Genomic DNA, 15983 nt, shown 5'->3' with positions numbered 1-15983 from the left:
CCAGCAGAGAAGGCCTGCACATTCCTCCCAAATATGCCAACCCAGTCCTCTGAAACCGAAAGGAAGGGCTGGCATGATGAGAAATTGTCCTGGCAGCCATCCCCTGCGCTTCACCCTTGCCAGAAGGCAGGGCTGCCTTCTTTGGCCTCTGCCCCATTTCGACTGCTTCCCTAAATGCCCGTCAGCTACTTAGAGATTACTCTGGAGTTTGAAAGGACCAGGAAGGGTGGTGGAAGGTTCTAGAAGACAGTCAAGAATTTGTCTTCCTGCTAGAGACCACATCGTAGCACAAGCACTGGCTCAGTGAACATGCTGTTAGGTTACGACAGGCAAGGGTTGTTTAAATTTCACTCAATTTCTGTCCTAGAACGAGACTGTTAGGATTCCTTTACCTCACGTCATGAAGAGTCCTGGCAGGTCCGTGCTCATTTCCAGGGTCTTGTTATATAGCAAATACAAGAGAGGAACTTTCAGGAAGGCAAGGAAGACGTGAATCCCTTTGAAGGCACCTGGGACCTGACTAGCTAGTGGAGGGTCAGCAACCTCTAACCGAGAGCTGGGCATCCCCATCTGAGCCTCTGGGTAGCAACTGGGGACTTCCAGCTTCTGTGGGGACCATGTCCACACCCCTCTCAGGTGGACCCCAAGACACATTTTAATAGTAGCAATGACTAGCCAGGAACTTCCCTATGGCGATGATTAGGAGAAACTAGAACCAGCTGAAAACATTTTTAACGACTGCATGGTGGCCAAGTTAGAAGTCAGGGCATCAGGACCTCACCTGTCCCACCCTCACCCGGAGCCTTCCCAGGAGAGGCCCCCGCTGACTTCCTTCCTGAAGGCACCTGCTCTGCTCAGCCTGCTGCTTCTCCTCTTTTTGTCAATACCTGCTATGGTGTGCATGCCAAAGCCCATGTGTTGAACACCTGGTCCCCAGGGTGGCATCCCAGGAGGGGATGGAAGCTTTGGGGTGAGGTCTGGTGGGAGGTCCTTATGTCACTGGGGATGTGCCCTCGAAGGGGACTGCAGAGCCCAGTCTCTGTCTCCTGGCTCATGACATAGCCATTTCTCCACCCCACATTCCTATGATGTGCCACCCTCACATGGGTCCCCCCAACCATGAGCTGTGCCCCACAGACTGATCCTCACACAATGCAATCCTTTATGGAAAAATACAATTCCAATTTTAAAGGAGGAGGCTTGTTTTTGTTTTTAATACATTGAATGTTGAGTCTTGTTTTCTTCTGTGTATTTGGATTCTTTCTTCGAACAGCGGTTTGCTTATTTCTGGTTGCTTAATCAAATTAAACAAAGGACATTGATTATAAAGCTATTTTCTTCTCGCTTTTTAGAAACTCTAAGAGCTCTAAGAGAAATCTATGATTGCTAATTTTGGGGTAAACACTAATCTGGACTCAGGAAAGCTTCCAGTGAGATAAGAAGGTCTCTAAAGAACATGATAATAAAGGAAATGCAAAGGGGAGCTGGTCATTTCCTGTATCTCTGATTCTTTGGAGAGGATCTAAACAGTGACCCTGGTTGTAAAGGAGTGTACTCACAAAACATATGAGGAAACCCACCTGCATAGTGGGCAACCTATTCTGCACATTCTCCTGCTTGTAGGAACAGGGCAACTCTCCATTGTATCCATGCTGGAGAAGAAAGTAACAGTCCAAACCTCTCTGTTGAGTCCTCCAAGCTCTTTCTTTGGGATCAGTAAATAAGTACCCTTGGGGAATTTGAAGTCCTGGAGTTGAACAGTAATAATTATAAGATTTGGGCAAAATTTGGGAGATCCATCCACTGGAACATTAGTTTTTGAGAGTACTGACTGGATACAAGGTATCCACGATCTCCATAAGGCAGATCTTGAGGATCCACCATCAAATATATGTAGGCTTATTTCAGTAGAGCTATATAAATTCGTATACACTCCAAAGTCATAAAAAAACAGCAATCTTAATTGAAGAAGTAGCCTATCATTATCATTATAACATACATGATTTGGTCAGGTCTTATTGTCTATGCAAAATAAATCCAAGGTTAAAAGAGCAAAACCTAGTGGTGTGTTAGAAACTAGACCTGGACCTGATTTCGAGCTCTGCCACAGACAAGCAGTTTGTCTTTAGGCAAATTCCTGTTTACCTGTCTCAGATTCATCATTCCTGGAATGTAGGGTAAAGAAGAGCAATGCCTGCCTCTCGTTATTATAAATGGGAAGGCAGGCTTATGTCCTTTTAAAAACTGGGGCACTTAAGGAGCGAGGAAGTCATTATGAGAGGATATTAAAGAGATAACTATAATTAAAGTTATGTGAAAAGAAAATTGAACTGTAGAGTGAACAAAGCTGAGATGTGTTTACAGTCTATTTCTACCCTTCTGGTCCAAAAAATTAAAAAATGTTGCTTAAACTTAAAATGTTCTTGCTTGCCTCACCTGATAGATTATGGAGCAAGAAACGTTTAACTAAGGAAACACAGCCACCTACTCATGCAACAAACATTTGTTGAGTATATGGTGAATGAAACAGACCTAGAGAAACCAGCCGGGTTCGGTTTCCAGGGAGGCGATCCCAATAAACAGGCAGAGACGAGCACCTGCCCGCCCCTGTGGGTTTTCAAGGCGCTCGCCGCAGGCGCCCGATAAACACTACCAGGAAGAGCCCCGAGGCCGCGGAAGCACTGCCTCTCGTGCGCTCCGACACCTGAGCCCCAGAGCCCGCGGAGCCTCCAGACGGCTTCTGCAGCCCTGCGCGCCGAGCCGCTCCCGGGAGGCCGACCGCCACTCTCCGGTGGGGCTGCGCGGGGAGGCCCGCCGCAGGCCCCGCCCCCGCCCCGTAGTCCCAGGTGTCGCCCAGTCCGGGCCGCGGCAGGCCCCGCCCCGCCGCAGGCCCCGCCCCGCCGCAGGCCCCGCCTTCTTTCAGTGCGCGCTCAGCTCGGCAGCCGGTGGGACGCGGTGGCGGTGCTGCTCTTGCTCCTTTGTGCTCCGGCGGCGGCAGCTTCGCGGGCTCTCACCGGAGCGTCCTCTCGCCCTCCAACCCCGCGCTCTCCAGCGACCGACCATGGCGGCGGCGGGAGCAGGCGCGGGCGTGGAGGCGGGCTTCTCCAGCGAGGAGCTGCTGTCACTTCGCTTCCCGCTGCACCGCGCCTGCCGCGACGGGGACCTGGCCGCGCTCTGCTCGTTGCTGCAGCAGACGCCGCGCGCCCACTTGACCGCCGAGGACTCCTTCTACGGCTGGACGCCAGTGCACTGGGCCGCGCACTTCGGCAAGGTGGGCACGGGCACTTTAAGGCGCCATTTTCCGCGGCTTTCCCTTGGGGGCTCGGGAAGGGCGGGGGCGCGGGGCGTGCCGGGAGCGCGGGGCGGAAGCGGGGTCGGTGGCGCTGCGCCCCTAGGGGTCCAGGGCGCATGTGCGGCGGCGCGCGGGTTGGGAGCCTGGGGGCCGCGGGGCGTGCCGGGAGCGCCGGGCGGAAGCGGGGTGGGCGCCGCGAGGGCCCAGGGCGCATGTGCGGCGGCGCGTCTGGCTGCCTGGGTTTCAAACCCTCGGGCTCCCAAGGCGGCTCCCGCCAGGCCCTGGCCGAGGCGATGGCGGCGCCCGCGGCCCCGTCGCTTCGGCGGGAGCTTTGTCCCGGGACTGTTTTTGGAGCGGACTGCGCTGCGGTGGTGCGAGCTTCGCGGAGTCGTGTGGCGCCGGGCGCGGCTGGGCAGGGGCGGCGGCTGTCCCGAGGGTCCGCTGAGTCGCCGGTGCTGCGGAGACGGCGGCACTTAACAGTTAGAGGGAGCGGCGCCGCCCCAGCCGTGCGGTCCGCGGGCGTTCCTCGGAGACGCGTCTCAGCCGGAGTCGGTGAGCGTCTCGGAGGGCGGGTCCCCGAGTGCAGGGGCGCGGGGCCGGGGCGGGAGGCTCCCTGCTGGGCCTGGCACGGGTGCCGGGGCCGCGCGACGAGGTGGGGACCCGGTGCCTGCCGGGGACCTGGGACCTCGCGGTCCGCTCTTCTCCGGGACGGCGCCTGACCTCAGCCCGCAGCGGGCACGCCGGGCAGCGAGCCTCGCTCGGGAGCGCTCCTGCTAGGGGTTGTCTCACACCGAGCTTTGGGACGCTCTCGGTGTTTTTCCCCGTGTCAGGGAGCAGGTCTTCTTGCAGGCAGGAGCCACCTTTTCTCTCTTTAAGGCTTTACCGCCGGTTCCATCCTGCCTACCCTGCGGCGGCCCAGGCTGTGACAGTCTGCGGTCTGTGGGATGCTGGCTCCTTCGTTTCCCGCAGTGGTCTTTTGGAGTACTTATTTACCAACCCAAGGCCGTCCCAGTTACATCTGAGGACAGGAATAGTCCTAATGACTTAAAATATTTCATGCATTGTGTATTTTAGCACAATTTTAAAAACGAACGAGATTTTTTAAAAAGGTCTTTATTCGTATAGAGGAAGTGGCATATTTGCTTTGGAGACTAGTTCTAATTGTCCCAGAGGCAGGTACTTTATTTCCGCACTCTGATTGGTGACCGTAGGGTCTTGGATAAGGAAGGAATCTTGGGAAGCCTCGTCTGGTGTCCAGGCTCCCACCTGTGAGCAGCAGCTCTTAGGGCAGGAGTTAGGCCAGACTCAGAGCTTCCCCAGGCTTTATCAGTGGTTACCTCCTTTTACACCGTTTCCGGCGTGTATCCTTAGAATGTGCCCAAGGCACCCAAGTTACCTTATGAGGTGTATTTGTTTCCTGGAGTACTAAACATTAAAAATATCTAATTATACCATGCTTTTTACAAGATACCATATTTTAAAATACTTTACAGAATTCCAAACCCGGTTTTTAACAGGCTTAGTTTAAACTAATGTTAAAGATTAACCACTTCACTTTTATTGGGTATGACACCTGTTCATTTTATTGCTAGTTGATACTGATTTTTCACTCAGTAATAAGGCACTGCTCAATCTGCCTTCACTCCCAGTTTTACATTCGTTTAAAAACACCACATTTTAAATCTTTGTACTTTAAAACTGAGTTCAGCTCACAGGCCTACCACTTGGGTACCGTGGAACATCTGCTATTTGTTCTCTGTGTGAGGTCTGTCTTCCTGTCATTATTGTAGTGGGGATTAAACCCAGGGGTGCTTTACCACTGAGCTCCATCCCTTTTTTTAAAATTTTGAGACAGATCTCTCTTGAGTTACTGAGACTGGCCTTCAACTTGCAGTCTTCCTGCCTCCACCTTCCAAGTCACTGGGATCACAGGGAGTGCCAGTGTCTGGTGGTCTGTCCTCTCAACAAGGGAGTAGTTGCATCCAGGATAAATGCCTCTCTAGCTTGGTTATGGTCCATGAGTAGAAAATGGGTTCCTCCACAGCATTGGAGAACGTATGATCCAGTCAAAAAACTGCTGGGCACGTGGTGAACTCTGGATAAATGTGTTGAATGTGAGGCTGGCATAGTATTTAGACTTGGCTGCAAATCCTTGTCTTAACTTGCCAGTCTTCCTGTTATCCACCTGTTGGGTGTAGAGCTCAGCCACGTTGCCTGTTTTGCATGCTTTCCATACACAGATTTTAAAGACTAAAAATAAAGCTGATCAAGTAGCACACCCCTGTAATCCCAGCTACCCAGGAAGCTGAGGCAGGAGGATTGCAAGTTCCAGGTCAGCCTGGGTAACTTAAGAGTCTCAAATAAAAAACAAAAAGAGCTGGGGGTGCGCAGTACAGTTGCGCACAGTGGAAAAGTCTTTCACCATAGAGAGTATACTGTGGCTACATGAATTTTTGTAACTTACCAAGCACTGTGACTTTATTATTGTCTGGAATGGTATATGTCGAAGTCTTGATAGAGTGATGCATTCTGATCTTTTTTAATTTGAGCTTTTTTCTTTTATAGGGAAGTAAAAATATTTGTGTATTTTTAATATTTTGCATTCTTTCTATTTCTGTTAGCTTTTTTAAAAGGATGAGGAAAATGTCTTCTAAATACCTTTTAAAATTTGCATGGTGTTAGGAAGAAATTAATTTGTTCTTATACACACACAAAAAAAGGTAACAAAAATGCCACTTGTCACTATGTGGTAATTATACTGTGTGGTATTTCCTATTATACCGACATGTCTGTTTTCATATCCCCTCCTGCTGTGTGCAAAGTTGGAGTGCTTAATGCAGTTGGTGAGAGCTGGCGCCACACTGAATGTGTCCACTACACGCTTTGCCCAGACCCCGGCCCACATTGCCGCTTTTGGAGGACATCCCCAGTGCCTAGTCTGGCTGATACAAGCAGGAGCCAATATTAACAAACCGGTAAGAATGTGGGGGTTGACTCTGCTTTTCTAGTTCTAATTGAGGCCTTGATTAGAGTTTGAAGTGTCTACCTGAGGGCAGATTGGAATCTGTTCCTTTAGTTATTGTGGATAGTAGACCCTTTCCAGAAGCTCGAACTCTGTGTTCGTAGAGTGCTTTTGCCTATTGTGTGACTTACCAGATCATCTGCTGCCATCAGAGTGATTTGCCCAAGGTCACAGCTGGTAATTGATGGTGCTGGCCTCCAGCCCAGGTTTCCTGTTTCCAGCTGCCTAGGCTTCACTTCACAGTTACTAAAAACATGTCTATGCTAGCAAAAGGAGTGGCCTAGTTCAGCTTCAAGGTGAGTTTATGTTGCTTCAGATACACATTTTGGATGATGACTGGGTGCAGAAAAGTCAGTCATTTACTGACTGGGAAGAATAAGTGATTCTAGCCTTTTGTATTTAAGTATGAGCTAATAAAATTTTTTAATAAGTATGCAGATTGGAGTGTGAGTGTTCCTGGAGTTTACTGGTTGTTTCAGTAGTTTTCCACCTAATAATGAAAGCCCTGTTGTATGCTAGGCAGCTCCTCTTTCCTCCCTCTTGCTTTTCTGTCTCTCCTAAGATAGCTTCCTTGATTATAACAGATACGAAGTAGAAGTAGTCCCCTTCCTGATGATGGTGCCGCTGCCCACCCCAAGTGCCGCAGCTGAGGAAGGGTGTTTTAGCCATGGTTGGAAACATGGATAAGTGGGAAAGGAGTGTGCAGGACATAATCGGGCAGTTTGTTCTCTGTTAGAGATTTGTAGGAAAGACCCTGTGAGGAGAGGTCCAGGGTGATGGGATTGTTCCTGTCTTTGTGCTGGGCTTGGTAGGCACACCTGTGTGCTTGTCACACTCCCTCCCCTTCCTTTCCTCTGCACTCACACATGCCTTTGTTACTGCTGTGTTACTTTTCTTCCCGGGAATTATCTTCCATGATGGGCATCAGCACACTGCCCATTTACCTCAGGTCCTGCACCCTGGACTCCCTCTCTGCAAGTGGAAAGGGCACTGTGACCTGGGAAAAGTCACGTCGACTGTGGCTCAATCTATCAGTAGAATGTGGATGATTCCATGAGTGGCAGTAATTAGTATTTGGATATAGAATGGAATCTGAGTATACAGACATGCTGTATTTAAATGTCTTTTAAATTGTTATATGACATTTAATTTAGAGAGGTCTAAGGAAATTGCCTGTATTGATTTGCGGGCCTTTTTGAATCTAGAAGCCCCCTTTTCAGCTAGTGTGATAGGGCAGGACTAAGCTGATCAGTGTGGCTGAGGGTGTGCCCTTGTGCCTGCAGCATCCTCTCAGGTGCCCCCAGGCAGCACCTCTTCTGTGCTCTGCTTCCCAGGGTAAGACTACCTGATCTTCTCTCTTGGCAGCTTCCATTATTGAAAGACATGCTTGGTCAGAGGTGCCCAGGTCCTCGCATACACCCGGAGTGCCCAGGGGCATCGTTAGGCACCTGGAGTCTCCTGGAGGGGCTACCAGGTTACTTTCGTCCCCTGAGGTGTAGAGCTGTGGTCTGGATCTCAGGCATGCATTGCTCCTAACCCGTGGTGCCTGGACTGCCACCTCTCTTATGACGGGGACTCTGTAGCCCTGAGGTCACAGTAGCCCTCTGGCAGCTCCCAGTGCACCACCGGCTTATCTTGAGGTATAGTTTTTCTTGTTCTCTGAAAACGTGTGTGTGTGTTTAAGTTTTTGAGCCTGGCGTACCATTTCTTCTGTTAACCTTTTGCATGTAAGCTGTTGACAGTTTGACGTCTATTTTCCTCAAGTGTCACACAGACCTCCTTGGCCATCTGTCAGGTGAGCTGAGAGGTGGTAGAAAGCTGGTGTGCTGTCTGCAGTCTTGCTGTTGTGCTTCCCCAAAGAGGAAGTGAAGCTGGCTTTCATGTGGTGTATTTTTAGTGCTCCTTTTGACAAGCTTTGCTTGGTGTTTAAAAGCAAGCTCTAGTTTCTAGCGTCTAGATTAGAAATCAGAGTTTCCTTTGTTAAAAATCAAGGTGCCCTGCTGCCCTTGGAATTTCTGGCACCTCTCCCTACTCCTTTCTCGCAGTGTGCAGTGGTTCTAGACTCACATTGCACACTTAAGTATTTGAGATGCGATTGGTCTGAACTAGAGACTCACTGTTCACGTGGCCTTTTGCTCTTAGTATCTTCTCTTGGCTGCAGATGCCATTAAATAATGTCTGCTCTGCCCTCCAATATTGTTCTTCTGTAGCAAACCAGGGGCTGGATAGTTCTGCTTTTTCAGTGCCTTCCTTAATATCTGTTAATATCCTACTATCTTTTTGAAATAGAATAGCAAACTCTTGACGTTTTTCATCTTGCTTGTAGTTTTCTTGGCAGTATTTTTGTCTAGTTTTTATTTGTACCACTTCTCTCCCTTCCCCTTCTCTTTGGAAGAGTTTACTTTTTTGAATAGCCACATAGTTACTGTTTTTCTTTTTTCAAAAATAGAAAAGTTTTTGTTTAGGGCTTTAGATGTCTATGTATTCTCTTTAGAGCCTTTTGGACCCTGGTTCAAACACATGTACACACTCTTCAGTCTGCTGTTGAGTCTTTCATGTTCCGTTTTCTGCAAAGTAATGCCCACATTTGTTTTGACTTGGGAGGACTTCACCTCACTGTCCTCTGGGCGAGTTGGTGTGCCTTGGGAAGGAGCTCTAATGGCCCCTGGGTCTATGCATGGACTGCTTTTCCCAGTGCTGCGCCTCGTGCCCAGTTGCTCACTCCTCTTTATCTCTTGGTGATGTCATAGGCAAGTGTGGTAGCTGCAGCTCCAGTGCCCTTGAAGTGGGTTGGTTGAAGAGCTCTGGTGAAGCCTAGAAGCTTCACCCTCAGGATTTCCTGGACAAAAAATTTTCTTAATTTTCCTAACAGAAGTGATGACTCCTTGGTTGCTTGAATCTTACTGCTGCTTTGTTACTTGCCTGGTAACCTGTGATCAGGTATAAAGAGTTTCATCCCTGTTTGGTTGACTGCTTTAGATCCAGAGTGTTTTCCCTGAGTCTGCTTGCTTCTACCTCTCTTCCCCTTTTTTGCCTTCTCTAACCACTTTGCTAAAACAGAGGTTTCGTTAGACTGCAGGGCTTGTCTGATCTGTGTCTGTGTCTGACCCTTGTGGTATTCTTCTCTTTGCCTGACTCTGACTTCAAACCATCTTTTCTAAAATACCTTTCCAATTCAAGAAAAAATTCAGGATAGATACACTGTTGGTTTGACTCAGGTCAACACCATGGTGGCTTTAGAGGAACATGAGTAGTTTGGACCACAAGTTAGCTAATAATATGTGCTTTCTTGGCCTTATTTGCTGTTATGTGAATTTTTTTACTTGTCCTAAGATAATTATTGGGGGTTTATGTGTGCACATTGGTGCCAAGATCCAGGATAGAAAGATTTGTGAATCCCCATTGAGACCATTCATGCTATCCCTACTGAAGAGACCCCAAGATTTCTGGACATTGACCTCTAGCTAAATGCTTTGGAGAACATGCCCCCTTCTCTGGTCTTTGTCTTCTCTTCACGTAGATGCTCCTTTGTATTCTGCTTCAAATTATGCTCAGCTTGTTTATATCAGAGATGAACAAGAAGACCTCTGGTCTGTGCTAATTGTTCTCTTTAAAATGTGGTTGGCGTTGGATCTGAGTGTGTGTGTTGTGTTTCAGGACTGTGAGGGGGAGACTCCCGTTCACAAGGCAGCCCGCTCCGGGAGCCTCGAGTGCATCAGTGCCCTGGTGGCGAACGGGGCTCGTACCGAGTAAGTGCCTTCAATTATCCTCCCAAGCTTGAGATGTAGTCAAGGTGCTGTATTCAAACCACAGTATTTAGAGCAAGCAAAAGCCCTAGAATCTTTTTTTTTTTTTAATTAGTCATGCAGTTTTGTTTTTTAGATCAGTGGGTGTTAGCAAGATTGTAAATTGAGTTGACTACTGACTAGGAGCAGGAGCTTAGTTCCATGGTGGCTCCGATTCTTGTCATGAGAGAGTGAATTAAGAAGGAACAGTCAATGAATGAATTTCAGAGTTGACACTGTTGACTTCGCCTCTAACTAGATGTCTTTCTGTGGCGGGTCTTCACTTTCCTTTGCCAGGTTTTAATATCAGAACCAAGGGCTTGGATTGAATTAGAATATCCTTGCAGGCCTCTTTGACTTATGGGCTTTTCTAAATTTTGAATTCCTCATCTTAGCAGATGTGAGAACATTATGTGCTGGAGGCTATCGATAGTCTCAGTGATTTAGCCCATTATGATTTAATGATTTATAACTCCTTGTAAAGTGGGACTTATGTACATTAAACACTTCAAACTTGCTGTGAGCCTTTGATGCCGGTGGCATTGTTTTTGAAATCCTGGGTGTTGCCCTGTTTATATCAGCTAGCTTATTTATCATTGCTAGAACAGTTTTTAAGTGTGTTATTTCTGAAATGTGATCTTGTTTGCAAATCATTAGCTAGCCTTAGCTAGCCATGGCATTATACATTTATTTAGGTATTAAATTCATTTGTCTTAACTTTCTCTTAAAGATTCATTTTATAAAATTTTTCTTCTACAGTTCACAGCATTAACAGTGGATCCAGTTTTTCACCCTTAAATGTTGAGTGTAAGCTATAGAGTTGTAATTACCTCAATAATGGATACCAGCTTTTTTGTTTTACCTCAAGTGTTATGAATAACCATAAAAATAGAAATCACTTAATTCTAATTGGAAATGTGAAGATTTAGACTTTGGGAGAAGTAAACCCCACAAAAGTTTAACCCTTTGGTTTCCATTTCATTGTTTTGACTCTGTATTCTAGTAGATGGTGAACATAAACCCTGGGCAGCAAAGCCATACAGGTCAACATAAGGCATGTTTCTGTGCTGGAGGCTGTCTACAGTCTCAGTGACTTGGCTTCTGCTTCATTAAGTGTTGGCTAGATTTGCCATTAGTTTGGCTTGAATCCTTTACTTGATGTGGCAATAAATGTTGCAAATATGGCCTGTATCAACTGCTACATTGCAGGGAACCCTTGTAACTTAATATGTAGTCATAATTTAAGGTGATATAAAAACAGTTGGTAATATTAATATATATTATATAATTTTAAAACATCGAGATGATTCTCAGTGAATTGTTTTAAAGTTACAGATGAAGTTTTATTAGTTGTGTTTAGATTCAAAATTCAGATCTTTAAAAACAGAACTTTGATTTTGAAATACAGAGTCATAATTAAATTGCTTAATTATTTATTGAAATAATGGATAATTAAGTTGTTTTTTTTTATTATTTTTCTAAACAATACTCTAATTGGTCCTAAGCATTTTATTACAAAGATGTTCTATTCATTTTAATGGATAGCTTAATCCTTCAAGCCAATAAATATCTATCATTATGTCCTTTTTTTCTTTCTTTCTTTTTTTAAGTAGGTGTCTTTTTAAAAATGAGCATCTTTTATTTACAATTCTGTCCTTGGTTACAGGACCCTCAAGTGTCTCTTTTCCACCAGGTGTGGCTGAGCATGGCCTCGCGTGCCAGTCTTTCCCATCTCAGTATAAGAGCCACCCCCTCAAGACCCTGCATTATGGTGACTTCCCTGGACTGGTCTTTCAGATTTTTTTAGAAGAAATATTTAGCTTGAGCTACCTAGCCAAAAGAGATTCCTAAAATTCTTAGTCTTTGGCCTGGAGATAGAACACAAGTAATCGTTATTTATTGCAATTGTATACGTGGTTATTTAGTTTTAACATCTAAATAAAATGTCAGTTTTGCCAATAAGCTAAATCAAAAATTGCTTATTTACCTGTTGTGCACATTTTTGTAGTTTGCCCCATTTAGTCATACCAACATACAACAGTTAAATCCCACAAATAATGATGCTTAGGTCCACTTTATTTGTTCCCTGTACTGCCACTCGAATGGTCAAGTGTAATCTTAGCAAATAATAGCTTTTTTCTTTTAATTAAAGGCAAAAGATTAATTTTTTTTTTTTCCAGTTTAAAACCAGTAGATTGTTAATTCTTTCTTTTACATTTCATAATGTTTAGACGATAGTGTAAATTTTTCCTTCTGGGAATAGATCAAAAGCTTCCTCATACCAGTGTTTTTAAGTGAATAATTTGCTCAAATCCTGCTCTGCTTACTGTATCTGCTGCATTGAAGTGACCGAAGTCTAAATGTGCTCTTTCGGTCACCGAGTAGCTGCTGCAGGCAGTGTGCTAAGTGTCTGACTGGAGTGGTTTGTTACAACTGCCTTGTTAATGTAGGTTGCAACTCTAAGATAAGGCATTTCAGCTCCTGTGCATCGTGTTAAATTTTCTAGCACCACACGTGAGTATGTTAACGGACTTTTGTTTTCTTCTCTTAATTTAAAACTTGAGTTTTGGTGCCAAGTTATCTTTTCCATATGAACTTCTCTTTAGGGCTTAGGTGATAGTTACTATTATTTGCTGTTATTTACATCTGAAAATTAAAGCACACAGAGTCAAGACTCAGTTCTGTGAACAGACTACACATTTATATACTTTAAAGGGCCTAAATCTGGGTTTGAGTGTTTAAATTGGGATCTTCCTCTTGCTAGGGAATGGGGGTTGCTGCAGCAGTGTCTGCCACAGCCTCACACTTGGTGTTTTTGATTGGAAGGAGGACATGTACTAACACAGCTGCCACCCACTTTTTCCTTGGGATGAGAGAATAGGAGCTCAAGATTAAGTCAACATGATTTTGGAGAGAGACTTAAGCTTTGCTTTCTGCTAATAAGAGGACCTTACACTAATGCTGTGAATAGCAGGCTTACTGTCAGTATTTTGGCTACAATTTTGTCTTCCTTTTCTTGAGCGGGAAAGGAGAACGTTTCCATTTCATCCAGGTGTTAATCTGGCTTTTCTTCACTCCTCTGAGCAGGAGTGGAGAGGGCTTAGCTGGATGTGAGGGACACCAGAATCACCTGCGCCTCAGATGTGCTTACAGGTCTGTTTTCAATCCCACACTTCATGAAGAGGCTGGTGCTCAGCTGCAGTCTCATGCCTTTCTAGGAGAGGATATCCTTAGAAGCCATTTAGTCTGCAGCCTCTGGATCAAGTGGGCTCTATTTTACCGACCTCATCATTGTGAGCCTGGGAGGCGCCTCACTGAAAGCTCTCACCTGAGACGAGTGAGGCTCCTGTACAGCAAGCATTCTCTTCTTGCCTGATTTAGAGAATAGGCACAGATGTCTGTGATAACAAGTCCAAAACGAGATGTCAACAGAGTTTTTTTTCAATGCCAGACTTCTAGAAATTCTTAATTAAAATGGAATTGGCTTACTGTGGTTCAAAATCGGTGGCCATTTAAGTCTGTGGTTTCTAATTCATTTGCTTGCTTGTTTGTCCTTCAGGATAATAGTCCAGTTGAGGCATTGTCAGAAGCACCACTGAGCCAGCCTTCAGCTTGTGCTCTGATGCCCTCGCGTCCCAGCCCTTGCCCCTCCTCTGGTTGGAGGACAGCTTATCTAACACTCTGTCTCCTGCTCTTCCCTTTGCGGCAGTGGTGGGGGTGGGGGGTCCCTTCTGGAGGTCCTAATGTAGGTCCCTTGCCAGGCAGGAGCAGATGTAGTCCGACTGTTCCCAAGTCATTGACCAATTTAGTTTAGAATTTTGATTATGTGTTAACAGCTTGAAAAATACACATATTTCAGTATTTGTTAAAACACCGTTTTTACAGGTAATGGTTCCATGTTGAGCCAAGAATATTCTGATGTTTCTCCCTTGCTGAGTTATAGTGGGAGCATGTTGTATACTTAGCATGCTCCTGAATGATGTGCTTATATTTTAATGTATGCAGAATTGATTGTGGCTCAATTACAGCTTAAAACTATCCTCAGTAATGTTGAACTTGAAATGAAAACTTGGCACCAAATTTATTCAGGTAGAAACTTTTTTAAAAATAGTTTCTTCCTGTTGTTAACTAAAGATATATTTATAAGAAAGTCTTCCTAATTATGTAAATTTGGATACCAAAGGGTTAAAAATACACATGTATTCTTTTTACTGAAGAAATTCTAGATGTTTGCTGATGTTTTATCTGTACAAATGGACATTTAGTAATGTTTTTTATCTTTTTTTAATGATTCCATTTATTTGCTTATTTCCATCTAGGAATAGTTACTAATGTATTTGCGATACAGCATACCAAATTTTAAAGTAACCAGAATCGTGAGTTGATGGTTTTTAGTCCGTACTCTTAACTTTTGTTGAAATATCGACATACTTAAATTGGCTTCATGCTGAAAATCACGAGAGGGAACTTGACAGGCAGTGTTTGGGAGCAGCCACTCGGCAGCAGGGTGGTCACGGCCGGTGGGGTAGCTCAGCAACTGCTTCTGCACCCCATGCGTGTATGTATTTTTAATCAAATGTTGCCTGCAATGTGATCCCTTATTATGTAAGTTTCCTGTGTATGCACCATTGCCCGTTTTAAGTCACACAGAAGATTCTGAATCTGTAAAAACTACACGTGTCAATGTTTTACAGCTACGTAATTCGAATTGACTTGATTTTTTCAAGTAATCCTAGAAAGGGGGAGCATTCCATATAGAAACTGCTGAAACTGCCACAGGTGCTTCTCCGAAAACCTTACGGTTGTGGCATTGAATGCTCAGTATCGCTTCCTTTCTGCACACGAGGCGTACTGTTGAGGTATTTGTTGCGGTGATTGGTTTTAATGCTAATCTAGGAATTCAGATATAGACTCTTTAGATTTGCATGCTTTGCTTACCCTAATTTATGATATCTACCTTTTTACTTGTAAACTAACAATAGCTAAATTGAGATCAGAAATTTAACAGAAATATTATTTATATAAAAATTGTGGTTATCTTTATTGTCACATGGCATTAACAAAAAGAACACACCCTGAAGGTGATGTGACACCTTGGGTTCTAAAAATTGTGTTTCAGGTATTTCCTGATCTTTGATTTTTGAAAGTTAACAACAACAAAAAAAAAAAATCAACTTTTCATCAGAGTGGCTTCTCTGCTGGTGTTGTGGCACTGTAAGTGGAAAATTAAAAGCCTAAAGTCACTTGGGAGGAATTCTTAGGTATAATAAATTTTAATGCTCCATTCAAAATATTTTGACAGAAAGTAGAAGCACTTGTGTTTTAATCTCCGTAAAGCTAGTGGCAGTTTGATTTATTTTGCCAGTTGGTTGGCAGGACACTTAACTGAAGTGGAGGTCATTCTTTCACGGGCTGTGCTGGTATTCCATGCTGAAAGGCTAGCAGGAAGTGTTGGAGAAGATGGGTGTCCGTCCAGAGACTGCTCTGATGGTCTTCGTGAATGGTACAGGAGCTGGAAGTGACAGGTAGGAGCAGCCGTCATGGTGCCCATAAGAAATCACAGCAAATTTAGAATATCAACAGAAGAATCTGCTCCTGCTAACCTCCTTTTAAACAAAATCAGTGTTTAAACTTGAACAAAATTATAATTAGTTTGAACATCCAGATTGTTGTTTTAAAAAATCTCTGCCCTGTTTCAAAAATTTCTCCAGTGGATGTTAGGAGCAGTGAGAGTGGACAAGGGCTTTAGAATAACCTTCCAGAACGCTTGTTGGTTGTCAGGCATGGACAGAGATGAACTAGCTCAGGCACAACCTGCATGCCCAGGCACCTCCAAGGGTGTGAAATCCTGAATTTCAGTCTGAAAATACCAAGTGTGCAGCTT

At 45.0% G+C, this 15983-nt stretch overlaps 1 protein-coding gene across 5 annotated transcripts in view; it reads left to right on the top strand.

The window, feature by feature from the left end:
* The first annotated feature begins 2917 nt into the window (after positions 1-2917).
* Positions 2918-15983, top strand: part of ANKRD10 (ankyrin repeat domain 10) — a 48917-nt gene continuing 35851 nt past the window's right edge. For 2 of the 5 annotated variants that reach the window (XR_013763519.1, XM_079138051.1), the window contains exons 1-3: positions 2918-3271; positions 6115-6267; positions 9972-10063. Coding sequence is in view for 4 of the 5 variants with exons in the window: in XM_079138051.1 (XP_078994177.1) it covers positions 3062-3271; positions 6115-6267; positions 9972-10063 (455 nt within the window). In the remaining variant the exon portion in view is untranslated. Of the gene's footprint in view, positions 3272-3500; positions 3845-6114; positions 6268-9971; positions 10064-13510; positions 15361-15464; positions 15625-15983 lie in introns of those variants that run through there. The other 3 variants (XM_079138052.1, XM_079138054.1, XM_079138053.1) reach the window with 3 other exon arrangements.

The sequence above is a fragment of the Sciurus vulgaris genome (assembly GCF_902686455.1).
Source record: "Sciurus vulgaris genome assembly, chromosome: 4".
Lineage (NCBI taxonomy): Eukaryota > Metazoa > Chordata > Mammalia > Rodentia > Sciuridae > Sciurus > Sciurus vulgaris.
This window is presented reverse-complemented; position numbering and strand designations above follow the sequence as displayed.